The sequence below is a fragment of the Eimeria acervulina genome, genomic scaffold, assembly GCF_000499425.1.
Source record: "Eimeria acervulina Houghton genomic scaffold, Eah_scaff178, whole genome shotgun sequence".
NCBI lineage: Eukaryota > Apicomplexa > Conoidasida > Eucoccidiorida > Eimeriidae > Eimeria > Eimeria acervulina.
The window spans coordinates 1,295-15,080 of NW_013550118.1; the positions used below are offsets into that span (position 1 = coordinate 1,295).

The window sequence follows — 13,786 nt, forward strand, 5'->3', positions numbered from 1 at the left end:
ATATATATTTATATATATATATATATATATATATATATATATATTAATATATATACCAATACGTAGATAAGCCAATATATATACCAACCTGAACATATATAAACATATACATAGACCTATATACAATATATATAAATATAGATATTCGCATAAATGCATATATATATATAGACTTACGGTGAGGAGTTCTTTGAGGGTATTAGCATTGGAGAACCACTCGGTTTGCTGCACGTCTTTGTCTCCGTTTTGTTGTTGAACTTCAACTGTCCCCAGTCTCCTTGCTGCATTTGTCGTTGTGAAAGACCCCTGATCAACAACAATTTCATCAAGCAATCTTTTCTGCAGTTGTTTCCTCCAAATGTTTTCTTCAATTGTGTGCTCGCACACCAAACGATATATGTGCACGTCCCGAGTCTGCCCAATGCGGTGACACCTGAACACACACACACATACATATATAAATGCATATATATACATATATATATATATATATATTATATAAAGATATACAAAAATATATACCCGTATATATATATATATGAGGGTATATGCATGCATATATATTCAGATATACATGTTGATATGTATATGTGTATGTGCATATGTGCTATCCATCTAGCTAGGTAGCTACCCATCTAGCTAGCTATCCATCTAGCTAGCAATTCATCTAGCTAGCTAGCTAGCTAGCTAGCTATGAGAGTGAGGCGGGTTACCTGTCCATAGCTTGGCGATCCATGGCTGGGTTCCAATCGGTGTCGTAGAAAATAACAGTGTCTGCGCCGGTGAGGTTAATACCAACGCCTCCAGCGCGTGTTGAAGAAATAAACAAAAATATCCGGGGGTTTGCGTTAAATTGATTCACAAGACGGTGCCGGTTCTCCACCTGGAAACACATCCAGATATCAGGGTTTAGGGTTTAGGGGTTAGGGCTTTGGGGGTTAGGGTTTAGGGGAGGGGGAGAGTTTGTGCTGCATCTGATTGGATATGGTTTATGGTTTAGGGTTTAGAGGAAGGCTTCATATGATAGGCTAGGGTTTAGGGTTTGGGGGGAGAGTTTGGGCGTCACAGGATATGCAGCAAGGGTTTAGGGTTTAGGGTTTGGGGTTCAGTGGATTCATAGAATATGCAGAGCCCCGAATCCTCCTTGAATCCCATACCCTAAATTCTAAACCCTAAACCCTAGACCCTAAACCCTAAACCCTACAACCGAAACCCTTAACCCTAGACCCCCACCCCTAGACTCAAACCCCAAAACCCTAAACCCTAAACCCTAAGCCCTCTAGTGCAGTAATTTCAATGTAATACCTTTGTTGATCCGTCTAGCCGGAGGTAAACAAAACCCTGATAATTAATCCACGACTCCAAGACATCCAGCATGCGACTAAATTGCGTAAAAATTATACAGCGGTGACCCCCAGCGCGCAACTTGTGCAGCAACTCAGCCTACACACAATTCACATATATATATATATATGAATATATTTATTTACTTACTTATTTATATGCTTGTATATATAGATGTTTATATAGACACCTTAAGCATACATCAATATACGCATGTATATATATATATATATATACATATATGTATGCGTACATGCATATAGATACACTTTAAACATACATCAAGGTGCTACGGCAGCAGCAACAGCAGCAGCAACAGCAGCAGCAACAGCAGCAACAGCAGCAGGTTTGTCGTACCATTGCAATAAGCTTCCCACAGTCGTCTTGAATGAGTTGCTTTGGAGGGAATAGACACTGCATGCGGCTGAGGGTTTCATTTACTGTACAATCTGCATCAGCGTAGTTGGTGATAAGAAAGCTCTCTGCATGCGCAGGGCCTTTAAGAAGATCATTATAGTAATCATTTTCAACGGAAAGAGCAGCACGAGATCCACATACACCGTAACAAGCAGAAACATGCATTAAATGTTTTCCTATTTGTACACCTCCACCGTTAGCTTCATCTGCTGCTCCCTTCTGCAGCAAAGCGCTGTATGCAGCCCGAAAGTCTGCTGCTGTTGACTGCCCTAGCTGCACGTCGCCCCATCTAAGGCCGTATGTAGGAAGATATTCTCTACGCAGCAGCGGCTCCCGCAGTCTATAACCCTCTAATAAAGTTAAAGCAGCACCTTCTAATGCATGCAGAGATGCAGCACGAGCTGTATTACCACCTGAACCCCTCAAGCTGCGAACAAACATAAAACAAAAACAAGAAAAATTAACGCAATAAACAATAACAAAACAAACACATAAACAACACCCCACGCACGCACAAGTGAAGAATTTGCTGCTGTTGCTGCGGTTGCCGCAACTGCAGCAGGAGCAGCAGAAGCAGCAGCACAATGCAGCTGCCGGTGCTACTGCTGCAGCAAGAAGGCTTACTAGACTCGGGGAGGCTCTGCATGCACGCGGGGGCTGCAGACGCAAGTAAGAAGATCAAGCAAAGGCTTGAAGCGCTGACAGAGCTGAGAAGGCGTGGGGAAGAGAAACGTGCTGTAAGATGTTCGTCGGAAGTAATCTTCTGTAGATCGTATCTAAACAAATAAACGCAATAGCGCAATAACAAAAAGAAAACCCAATAAACATATGCATGCATGCATGCATGCATGCATGCACGCATGAGGTGGAGCTGCTCCCCCTCAATTCGCCTTCTATACATCGAATCTTAAAAACAAAAAGAGCAAAAAAATAAAACTAACACAAGAGGAAAAAGAAAAAGAAGAAAAGAAATAAGAAAGCCCCTAAGATAAACGCATGCATTCGTTGCGGCGATAAAGAAGAGAGAATTAAAATAAAATACAAACCGAACTGCAAACCCCCACATAAACCCTAAAATAAACGAAGTGCAGCTTATCATGCATGCATTCATGTGCAGTCATTCAGGTTTATATACACATCTTCTTTTATATCTCTCTCCATGTGTACATATGCATGCATGCTGCTGTTGCTGCTGTCGTTGCTGCTGCTGCTACCATTGCTGCTGCTGCTGTTGCTGCTGCTGCTGCTGTTGTTGCTGCTGCTGCTGCAACAAGTGCATGCATGCATCTCTGTAAATCCTGCAATATATATATTGTGCATAAACGAGTTGCTGCTACATTTGGTGCTGCTGCTGCTGCAACCCCAGCCTAAACAAAAGAAATGCCTTACTTCATTGTATACATAAAAAGGAGGGTAGGAAGCCCCCTGACGAGCAAGTGAACGAATAAAACGACGGCCGTCTGCCCCTAATAAAAGAGGAGGAGACATTTGATTTAAAAAATGAAGATAACACAAAAAACGAAAACGAGCGGTTCTTCCCGCCTCACGAGTTGCAGCAGCATCTGAAGATAAAAGAACAAATAAATAAACAAATAAATAATAAACTACAAACAAATAAACTAATGAACAAACAAACAGATAAACAAACGACACAAATAAACAAGCAAGCAAACAAACAAACAAACACAAACACAAGGCAGCACGTATATACACATATATTTTGCTTTATTCTGTGCATGCATCTGTGTGGATTGAATATGGGCGTATTAAAATAAGCATTTTAAAATAAAAACAAGTATTAATATTAATATGAATATTAACAATGATATTAATATTTATATCAACAATAACTGACTTATTAATAGTAGAATTAATATTATTTATATTAAAATTAAAAATAACCGGATTATTAATATTAATATTAATACTTTAAAATAAAAATAAGAACAAGCACTAACAATAACTGACTTTGTATTTGCTGCTGACACCAGGGCCTTTGTTTGGCTGTACGTGCAGCAGCACTTGCAATATCATTTTGCGGTTTTCTTTTGTTGATAATTTGCAGATTTGTTCGTTTATCATTGTTTCGCTGAAGCAAATAATGCCATTTGCTTCTCACTGCGCGAGAGGAAGGAACTGCAGCAGCACCTGGGCCGCTGCTGCTGCTGCTGCTCTCAAAGGCAGCTTCTGCTGCAGTTGTGCTTTGAACGAGCCCTCCTTGCTGCGCTGCTGCTGATCCTCCTCCTGCACCTCCTGCTGCAGAATCGTGCTGCGGCAACTCGTCGTCGCTGTTGAGCTCAAGAGACACCTGAAGCTGCAGGAACTTCAAAGGCAAAGGCAGCACATCTTCTGCTGGCTGCTGCTTCTCCTCTTCTTCTTTCTGTTTAAAATTCATCAACCCGCTTATATCAGGGATGCTTGCAGGACCAAATGCACCGCCTAGAAACCAACTGCCGTCTATCAAACCCTTAGGGCCCCACATAAGCGGCTGCTGCTGCTGCTGCTGCTGCTGCTGCTGATTCTCCTTCTGGGGCCTCAATAAAGGGTCACAGCGAAACGCAGAGCCGGCGTTAGTGCTGCGTTCAGGAGAGCAAGAATCAGCAGTCGCACACCACTGCCCAGGCAGCAAGCCCCTCATCTGCTGCTGCTGCTGCTGCTGGGGGTCTTCCCCCATTGCTGCTGATGCTGCTGCTGCTGTGTCTGTCGTCTGTTCTGACGGAAGAAGACAGTATGTAGGAAACGGAATATCTGCAACGGAGAGGGATCGGGTATCCCTCAACACCGGCAAAGCAAATGCAGCGAGCAGCAACCCCACATGATCTGCATGCGCGCTATCATTCTCGCTGCCTTCAGTAGCAGCAAAAGTAGCAGCAGCAGCAGCAGCAGCAGCTTCTGAAGCAGCAAAAGGAGGAAGGTCCCCAAACAAACCCTGAAGAGGGGATGATAACTCTGCTGCTGCCAACTCTGCCCATTTGCTGCTGTGCGTCTCCCGCAGCAGCAGAGACGTCACCGGAAGAGTTACACGCCTGCAAACAAAAGATGCAGCAATATAAATATATAATACATAAATATACATTTATATATATATGTATATTCTTTATTCAAAGTACGATAATTATATTGTATACGGTATATTGTATGCTAGATATATATACATAATATGTACATTGTATACACCCCTGCAAACAAAAGATGTAACACTGCTATAATATACACATACTATATACACTGTTTCTATCATGCGTCATGATTACTCATACTGCAAATAATATACATAGGTTTAAAAGTATAAGCATATTTATATGCATATATACATACGCATCTAATATATATATATATATATATGTATATATACGTGTTCTATATAATTCTGCAAGCAGGAGAAGCAGCAATAAGGAGTGCACATTATATGTAATACATATTATTTTATAGTACCTATGTACTATAAATGATATACATTATATATTACATACATATACACGCAGAAAAATACATATGCTACACAAAGAATATACAAATAATAAAAATAAAACAATAAACCCAAACGTATGATGTACATAATATACAGTATACACTATCCCGTGATGTTTCTCCTGAATGCTATTTATTGTATGCATGCGTGATATATGAATGAATATTTAATGCATTTGTTTGCTTACTGCATAGCGGCATCCATTGTTAAGCACCAGGGCTCTTGAAGCCATAGACAAAGAGCAGCAGGAATTGTTTGCTCCAGCACTCCTAGTTCTTGAAGACCAACGGGTGTTTTAGTAGATCTTGCTTCGAATAGATCTGGGTGATTGCAGACTTTTCGTAATTGCATTAAAGCATTCATCATCCCTCTATATTGATGCTGCTGCAGTGAGCCTTGTACAGATCTTGAATTAAGAAATTCATCATATAAACATCTCTGTCTTCTTGTTAGCTGGCAGCGAATTACATGTTCATGCTTACTAGGCATTTGTTTCTCCACATCTTTCTTTAATCGCCTTAAGATATAAGGGCGCAGCACCTGATGAAGTTTTGCTACAAGTTGTTGGTGGCGCTGCACTCGAGACTGTTCAATTGCTGCTGTCAGTGGGCTATCAAACCAATCACGAAAATCTGCATGTGAAGAGAAGAGAGAAGGCATGAGAAAATGCATCAAAGACCAAAGCTCTAATAGATGATTCTGTAAAGGAGTACCCGTAAGAAGCAGCCGATGCTGAGAGTTGAATGTAAGTAATGTTTGCCACCGTTTTGAGCTGAAGTTTTTTATGTTTTGTGCTTCATCCAGCACTAACGAATACCATTCCCTTCTTTTTAATATTGCAGCATCTTTTACTGCTGTTGCATAGCTGACTATACACACATTAAATGCATGTTTCTTCAGCCAACCCTGACGCTTCTTCTGCCTCTCTGCTGCAGATCCATAGTACAACAACACGCGGAAACCCGGAAGAAATTTCTTAAACTCTGTTTCCCAGTTCTCTAAGACGCTCGTAGGCACCACGACAAGATGAGGGCCCCATACACCTAATTGCAACGCCATCTTTGCTAAAAGAGCTATTGTCTGAATCGTCTTCCCTAGACCCATTTCATCTGCAAGAATACAGTTCGCGCCTGCTTTATGTAAACGAAAGAGCCAGTCAACACCCTCCGTCTGGTACTCTCTCAATTGAGCGCGGATCAGCCGAGATAAAGGAAGTGGCTTGAAGTTAGGCTGCTGCTGCTGCTGCACCTGATCCTGCTGCTCATCCTGCTGCTCTTGCTGCTGTTCCTGCGCATCCTGCTGCTCGTGCTTCACAGAGTTGTTGTTGCAGTGGCGGCTCTTCTTTGCCTTTCCCTTGATATGTGCAGGTGCTCCTGAAGCTGCCGATTCAGAAACAGAAGAAGATGAAGCAACATGCCCTCCTCTGTCCTGCTCCACCTTCACTTTTTGCTGCTGCTGCTGCTTCTGCTCCGAGAGCCCCCCACCACACTCAACCTTCATAGAGTCTCCGTGCCGGCGCCGCTTAGGGGATCTGAGCCCCTGTGCGTCTTCTTCTGTTGATTTTTCACGTTTAAGCTGCTGCTTTTTCTGCTTCTGCTGCTTCTGCTGCTGCTGCTTCTGCTTCTGCTGCTGTTGCTGCTGCGGCACAGGTGCGTCTGATTCAATGTTGCTTTGTGAATCAGCGCCAGCAGGCTCTCCCTCACTCTCTCCTGCCTCTTCTTCCTCTTCTTCTTTTTCTCTCTCCTCCGCCAGGTCCTTCTCCCGTCTGTTCAAGTATTCATTGACTTCTGAGAAACCGTAGCTCCTGCGAATGCAAAGAAGAGACAAAATGCATTTTTAGTCTCCTGGTGCTGCAGGTGTTGCTGCAGCTTCTGCTGCAGCTGTTGCTGCTGCTGCTAGTGCAATTGACAGAAAAAGGAATATGGGATGTAAGAGGGAATGAAAGGAGGTGCTGGAGCTCCAGCAACTCAAAGCTTCTTGATGCTGCTTCTGCTGTTCGCAGGAGATCCTACAACCCTCCGTTAAGGCTAAACCCTAATCCCTAAACCCGAAACCCTAACAGTTAAACCCTAAACCCTACAACCTAATATTGAAACCTTAAGCCCTAGACTCTAGCTAGACCCGCAGTAGAACGGTGCTAAGCGCCACACGCTCGGCCGTAGGGATTAGTGTATAGGGTTTAGGGTTTAGGGTTTAGGGTATGTTTATATTTGGTGCGTTGCTTACTTGAGGATTTCACTAAGAGGAATATCTGCATCGTGCATCAGGTCTTCTGCTCCTGCTTCTGACTCATCATCGCTTGAATGCATTTCTTCATCAAACTTTAAATCTTCTTTGTCTCTTTCTGCTATTAGAGCAGCGAGATTCTCGCCTCCTTCAGCGGCTTCCTCCTCTTCGTCTTGATCTCCTCCTTGCTGCTGCTGCTGCTGTTGCTCCTGCTGCTCCTGCTGCTGCTCCTGCTGCTGAAGCGCCGCAAACTGCTGCAGCACTCGGCGACTCGCTGCTCGACGAGGGCGCGTTCTGCTGTGTGGGGTGGGCGTTGAATGAGTTGCTGCTGCTGCTGTTGCTGATGCAGCTTCTTTCTCGTCTGATGAGGGGGCCTTTTCATCATCATCATGCTCTTCTTCGTCTTCTTCTTCTTCCTCTTCTCGTTCTTCTCGTTTTGCCTTTTCTTTTTCTTTTTCTTCTTCTTCTTCTTCTTCTCCTTCTCCGTCATCTTCTTTTTCTTCTTCGCTGCTCAACTCTTCTTTGCGCTTCTCCCGAAAGTCAGCAACGCCAGCATACCCGTACCTCCTGCCAGCAGCAGCAGCAGCAGCACGAAGGTAAAAGGATGAGAAAGAAGCAACAAGGAGAACAGCACTGTATTAACTTGAGCAGCAAATAGCTCAAAAAACAACAAAGAAACGAAGGAAATTGAATGATAAAGAGAAAAAAGCAAACAAAAGGACCCTCAAACATGTGGAGACAAAACAATGCGTACAAAATATGCAAACAAGAAGGCGATAGAAAGATAACATTAAAAACACCAAAACAAGATATATATTAAAACAAAAGCAAGCAATTACGAAACCTGAAGATAAGAAGAAGCTATCAATTAAAACAAAGTAAAGACCTATAAAATATATAGTGATGCAGGACAAAAAGCATCAAAAGAAAACAACCAAAACAATAGTTAAAATAACATAGCGAAGTAATATTATAAATATAAAAGAAGAAAGGCATAAATTAAAACAATAAATAAACAAAGAAGAAAAAGTGATGTACAACAAAAGCATCAAAGGATGAAACAAAAATATAAAGAGTGAACGACAGAATAAATGGATGAATAAATAATATATAGATATATATATTGTACAAATATAAATATATGAATAAATATATGTGCATATATTATATAACTGTAAGCATAATAAAATGAAAGTGTTGCATTATACTTTAGCAGTTCTTCTAGAGGTTCTTCTGCTTCTTTTGCGAGGTCTCCTGCTTCGTCTTTTGCTGCGTGATGTGAATTTCTTTTTCCTTCTTCTTCTCCTTCATCTTCTTCATCTTCCATTGCTGCATCTAGCTCCATGTCTTCTGCTTCCTGCTGCTGTGCTTGTTTCCCTGAACCATCATACTCGTCATCTTCATCGCCTGCTGCTGTTGTTGCTGCTGCTGAGGAGGAAGAAGAGGCTCCGCTCAACTTCGTTTTCTCGCCGCCATTTTTCTCTTTCGAACGCCGTTGCTTTTGCAGCTGCTGTTGCTGCTGCTGTTGCTGCTGCTGCTGTTGCTGCTGTTTTGTGTTTGCTGCAGTAGCAGTTTCAGCGTCCCCCTGACCTATGCTGGCTCCTTCGTCTTGCGCCTGAACGCAGCATACACCGCAGGTAGCACCGCATACACCCCAGAAGCAACACGTACAGCATCAGCATATACACCTCCATGCAAACGCCTCAATCTCGCCGCAGCAATTCCCCTGCTTCAGCAACGCATGCATGCAGATGAAGCAGCAGCAGTAGTAACAGGAGCAGAAACAGTAGCAGTAGCAGCAGTAGCAGCAACACCACTACCGGACTGAGACGGGATTAATGCTTTAACTAGGTGCTAAGGCACTCGCAAGCTAGAACAGCTGAACAGCAGAAGCAGCACTGGCTGCTGCTGCTGCTGCTGCTGCTGCTGCTGCTAATGCTGCTGCTGCTGCTGCTGCTAATGCTACTGCTGCTGCTGCTGCTGCAGTGTGTGTATACCCTTCGTATTCCTCCGGCAATACTTTTGGAGAGTCTGAGCGCCTTTTTAACAAATCTATCGAAGTGTTTTTCTTTTTGCTGCTGCAGCTGCGACTGCAGCGCCCTCTTCTGATCCTCCCATACAATATGTTCAACTTTAAGCCAAAAAGCAGCAACAGCAGCACTTAATGCTTTTCCTTGCTGCTTCCTCAGACGCTCCTGCTCTTCCTGCCGCTGCTCTCGCCTCTTTGCTTGCCCCTCTACCTGCCTCTTGCATAAACCTAAACAAACAAAACAAAAAAGGTGTTCAATTAATGATACTAACTCAGTTAATTCATTTAAATAACAATAACATTGATTTGCGAGAAAAAAACAAAGCAAACAGCGCGAGGAAGACACGCAACAACTACAACAGCAGCAGCTACAAACGCAGCAGCAGTAGCCAATGATACAGCAGCACTACCACAAGCTGCAGCAACAGCAGCAGGAACAGACGCAGCAGCAGCACGAAAACTCCCTTTGCTGCAACAGTGCAGCTTGGCCCGATTTCTACGGAAACAGCAGCAACATGAACAGCAGCAGCAGCAGCAGTAACAGCAGCAGCAGCAGCGTGGTTTACCTGCAAAGTTTCTAAACCCTTTCTTCTTCTCCTTGTGTTCATCATTAACAAGATCTTGAAAGGTTGCCATCTCCGACATTATAGTGTCTCCGTGCAGCGGGAGCTGCTGCTGCTGCTGCAATACAGCAGCAACATCAGCTCCTGCTGCAGCAGCAGCAACAGCAGCCTCTAAGCAAGCTGTTCCACATAGACACTTGGGAGGGTCTTTCTGCTGCTGCAGCGGGGGGCCCTTACCCATCAGCAAATGCACACGATTCAACTCCTGCTGCAGCTGCTGCAGCTTAGCCATCAAAGCTGTCTCCTCCTTCCCTGTCTCTGTCATATAGCGGCCCCCCAGCCGCCGCAGAAACAAACGCATCTCTGTCTTTTTCGGATGCAGTGCTTCTGCTGCTGCTGCTGCTGCAGCAGAACCTGATAGTAATACTTCTTCATCGTTTGTTTCTGCATCAGGAGACACCTGCCGCTCCCGCAGTGGAGGCGCTACTCGCTCGCACACCTCGACCTTAATTTCATGCCAATACTTCTTCCGTTGCGGCTGCTGCTGCTGCTGCTGTTGCTGCTGCTGCTGCTGCTCCACCACGTGTGTAAGCTGCTGCTGGTGCGGGGCTTCATGCGGCTCTACAGGAGCCGGGAGACTCGACTGTTGCTGATGTTGTTGCAGGTGCTGCTGCTGCAGCTGGTGCTGATGTAGCTGCTGCTGCATGTGATGTTGCTGCAGTAGCTGCCGCTGTAACTGCTGCTGCACGTGTTGCTGCTGCTGCAGCTGCTGCAGCTGTGGAAATGTGTGGTCATTCGGCAGCAGAGCCTGTGGAGGCAGGCAGGCAGGGGGAAATCCATATTCTTGCTGCAGCTGCTGCTGCAGCTGCTGCTGCACTTGCTGCTGTAGTTGCTGCTGCTGCCACAGCGCTGCCGCTGCATCTGCGCCGTGCTGCAGCTGCTGCTGCTGTTGGTTCTGCTGCGGCTGCTGCATGGCTTATGCTTCCAGCCAGCCGCTGCCCCCCTTTGACAGCAACATGCGAGGTGGGGGGCCCTCAGCAGTTCTCCTCCCCAGGAGGCTGCAGAGGGGCCCCCAAATGCTGCTGCTGCTGCTGCTGCAGATGCAGCGATAGAGACTTTTGCTGCGGATGCAGCGGTAGAGACTTTTGCTGCTGCTGCTGTTGCGGCGATAGAGGCTTTTGATGCTCCTACTACTGCTGCAGCGATACAGACTTTTGCTGCTGCTGCTGCTACTGATGCGATAGAGACTTTTGCTGCTGCTGCGGGGGGGCCCCACCTGAACCCCCTGAAGACACGAGCAACAACGGCGAGTGTTGCTGCTCTCTAAGAAGAAGAAGAAAAGAGGGACAAACGGAAAGAAGGGTACGGTTTAGGCTCTAGGGTTTAGGGTTTAGGGTTTAGGGTTAAGAGTTAAAGAACGACACAAGAAGGAGAAGGGCTCTCCTGTGGAGGCAGCGGTAGGGGGCCTCCCGCCTGTCGGGACTGCTGCAGCTACAGCTACTTGAGACTAAAGCAGAGGGAGAAAAGAAGAATTAGAAGACTAAATAAACAATTTCTTTATTATATTTGTATTTATATTTATATTGATGGAGTAATACATACAACCTCGGGGCTGTCGTGGGGCCGCAGCTCTCGCTCTACTGCATCCACAGCTGCAGCCTCTCTCTACTTTCTGCAGCTTGCAGTGCAGATGCTGCAGGGAGAAGTAAAGCATTATATCTCTCTAAAAGCAATTTTAAGCCTTAACTACACTTACGTGTAAAGGCAAGAACGGAGAAATAAAGAAGAGCCTTCAACCTTCTGCTCCCATGCAGTTGTTCTACACACTATGTAGCAATACAATATATGCAGTTGGGTGTAACCTTGTCTGTGTATCTCGCTAGATAAGCCCTTACTTGGCGTTGATAGAGTGGCTCTTACATGCATGCAGAAGTACAGCAACTGTCTACAGTGCTTGTTATTTCAGTAAGGGGGTTTAGGGCTGTGCCTGCATGCGGAAACGCCTTAGAGCATCAATCAAACGGAGATGCGCTGCAACTCATCTCAGTCTGTCTCCTTCCTCCCCACCACAGAAGGCCCTGGAGCCCCTATACCCAGAACGGCTGGGGGCGGGAAGAGAGGCTATTAGCTGCCCTACAGGGACTCTTACATATTTTTACTTTTCGCTTGAGCTCAACACACCACTGTCCTCGGCAGCGATTGCTGACTCTCGTTACAGCTGGGGCCCCTCTATAGAGACTAGCTGTAATGCCTCAGCAATTGACTGTGCAACAGTTGCTGCGTACGTAGGGAGTCGATCTCCGTGTGCATATACTGCTGTTGATGCTTTCAACACTCCTCGGATCTGAGGGCTAATTTTACTGCAGCCACCATGCTCTCCAACAGTCCCACAGTTGCCTCGTGCACTGAGTTTGGTATTTCTACTTGGATTCGGTTGTAGTAGAGGGCGGCTTGGCTGCTGAGGGACACGGAGGGGGTTCATCATGATTATTATAACAGTGATTGTGCATGCAGCAAACGGGGCTAGGGAACGCTCTCCTATGGGGTTGCTTTGCAGTGTGAGCTGCAGCAAGATCTGCTGCAACTCATGAGGGGCCGCCTTCTCTCCGCATTATCAGCCCCAATCCCTTGTGTCGCTCTCCCTAAGAGAGTGGGAACTGGAAGGGAGGCTGCATCTCCTGGTTGGGAACGAGCATTTGAAGTTATTTGACTCTATTGCTGTTTGCAAATGTTCGCTGCTAAGCTTGGGGATTCTCGCTACACTTCGATGACCCCATAGTTCAAATGGGCAGACAGCGAGCGAGCTGCTAGCCTCACCCTCCATAGCTAGGCTGCCTGCAGCAATCCACTGATTAGTCATGAAGGCGCTTTGTACAAAAGCAAAAGAATATACGGTATTTTCCCTGAAGTCTCTACCAAGAGTTCAGGCCTTTCCTCCTCTCGAATAATGAGGATTAGTTGGATCGCAATGGTAAGGAACAAACGGCTGGGCGCCTCGTTTCATTTGAACGAGAGGAATACCCGCGAGCAACCCATCTGTAAGTGCTTGTACAGCAACCGCACTTCGTGAAAGTTGACTGTGTCTTTCCTAAGCCTCCAAACATGACTGGTTCTTCGATGAGGGGGTAAGACAGGAATTCGTTGCATCTCTGGGAGTGCACCTTCGTCTTCAAAGGGCACCAAAGAGCGAGAGTTGCAAGTGGTATAGTCAGTGTTACAATCGGAGGCATGACAATGTAAGCAAGGATGCAGCTCGTGCTCTGCAAATTCAGAGTACGCAGCTATCCCACTAGAGCTGTAATACAAGTTTATCCTTCCTTCGGCACGGGAAGAAGCCACGAGAGGGCTAAGGAAACATGTGTCAAAAAAAGCTATCGATAGGGCGTTGCATCGAGAAGTACCAGCCTTTGGTGAACCGACGTCCAAAGGCTGTCTCGGTGCTTGCATAGCAATAATTCACAAAAAGAGATGCCCCCTACAAAGACGGAAGCCAGCCATAACTGGCTGAGCCTCAGAGAGAGAACTAACGGGAGACAAAGTGGAAGCCCCACAGATGGTATAGTACATGCGAGTCAAAGTGAGGGAAAAGGCCGCTAATACCGTTCTAACTGAAGAAGAAAGAAAAGGATTTTGAAATGACCCAGATATGAGGCTTGGGTTGATTAATATTGAGAATGCCAGACATACCTAGAAAAAAGTAAAAAGGGGGAGGAGACAGAAGCCTGGGAATGCGGG

General features: G+C 45.4%; 1 protein-coding gene across 1 annotated transcript in view; it reads right to left on the reverse strand.

Annotated features, from left to right (window-relative positions):
• EAH_00023310 (SNF2 family N-terminal domain-containing protein, putative) overlaps positions 1 to 11,024 on the reverse strand; it is a gene marked incomplete at both ends in the record, with an annotated part of 11,989 nt that extends 965 nt beyond the window's left edge. Inside the window, 10 exons of the mRNA XM_013396843.1 lie at positions 178 to 433; positions 714 to 883; positions 1,702 to 2,188; positions 2,386 to 2,537; positions 3,881 to 4,787; positions 5,421 to 7,037; positions 7,460 to 8,026; positions 8,668 to 9,074; positions 9,457 to 9,716; positions 10,055 to 11,024. Of these exons, the coding sequence (XP_013252297.1) occupies positions 178 to 433; positions 714 to 883; positions 1,702 to 2,188; positions 2,386 to 2,537; positions 3,881 to 4,787; positions 5,421 to 7,037; positions 7,460 to 8,026; positions 8,668 to 9,074; positions 9,457 to 9,716; positions 10,055 to 11,024 (5,793 nt within the window). The remainder of the gene's footprint in view (positions 1 to 177; positions 434 to 713; positions 884 to 1,701; positions 2,189 to 2,385; positions 2,538 to 3,880; positions 4,788 to 5,420; positions 7,038 to 7,459; positions 8,027 to 8,667; positions 9,075 to 9,456; positions 9,717 to 10,054) is intronic.
• Positions 11,025 to 13,786: the final 2,762 nt, after the last annotated feature.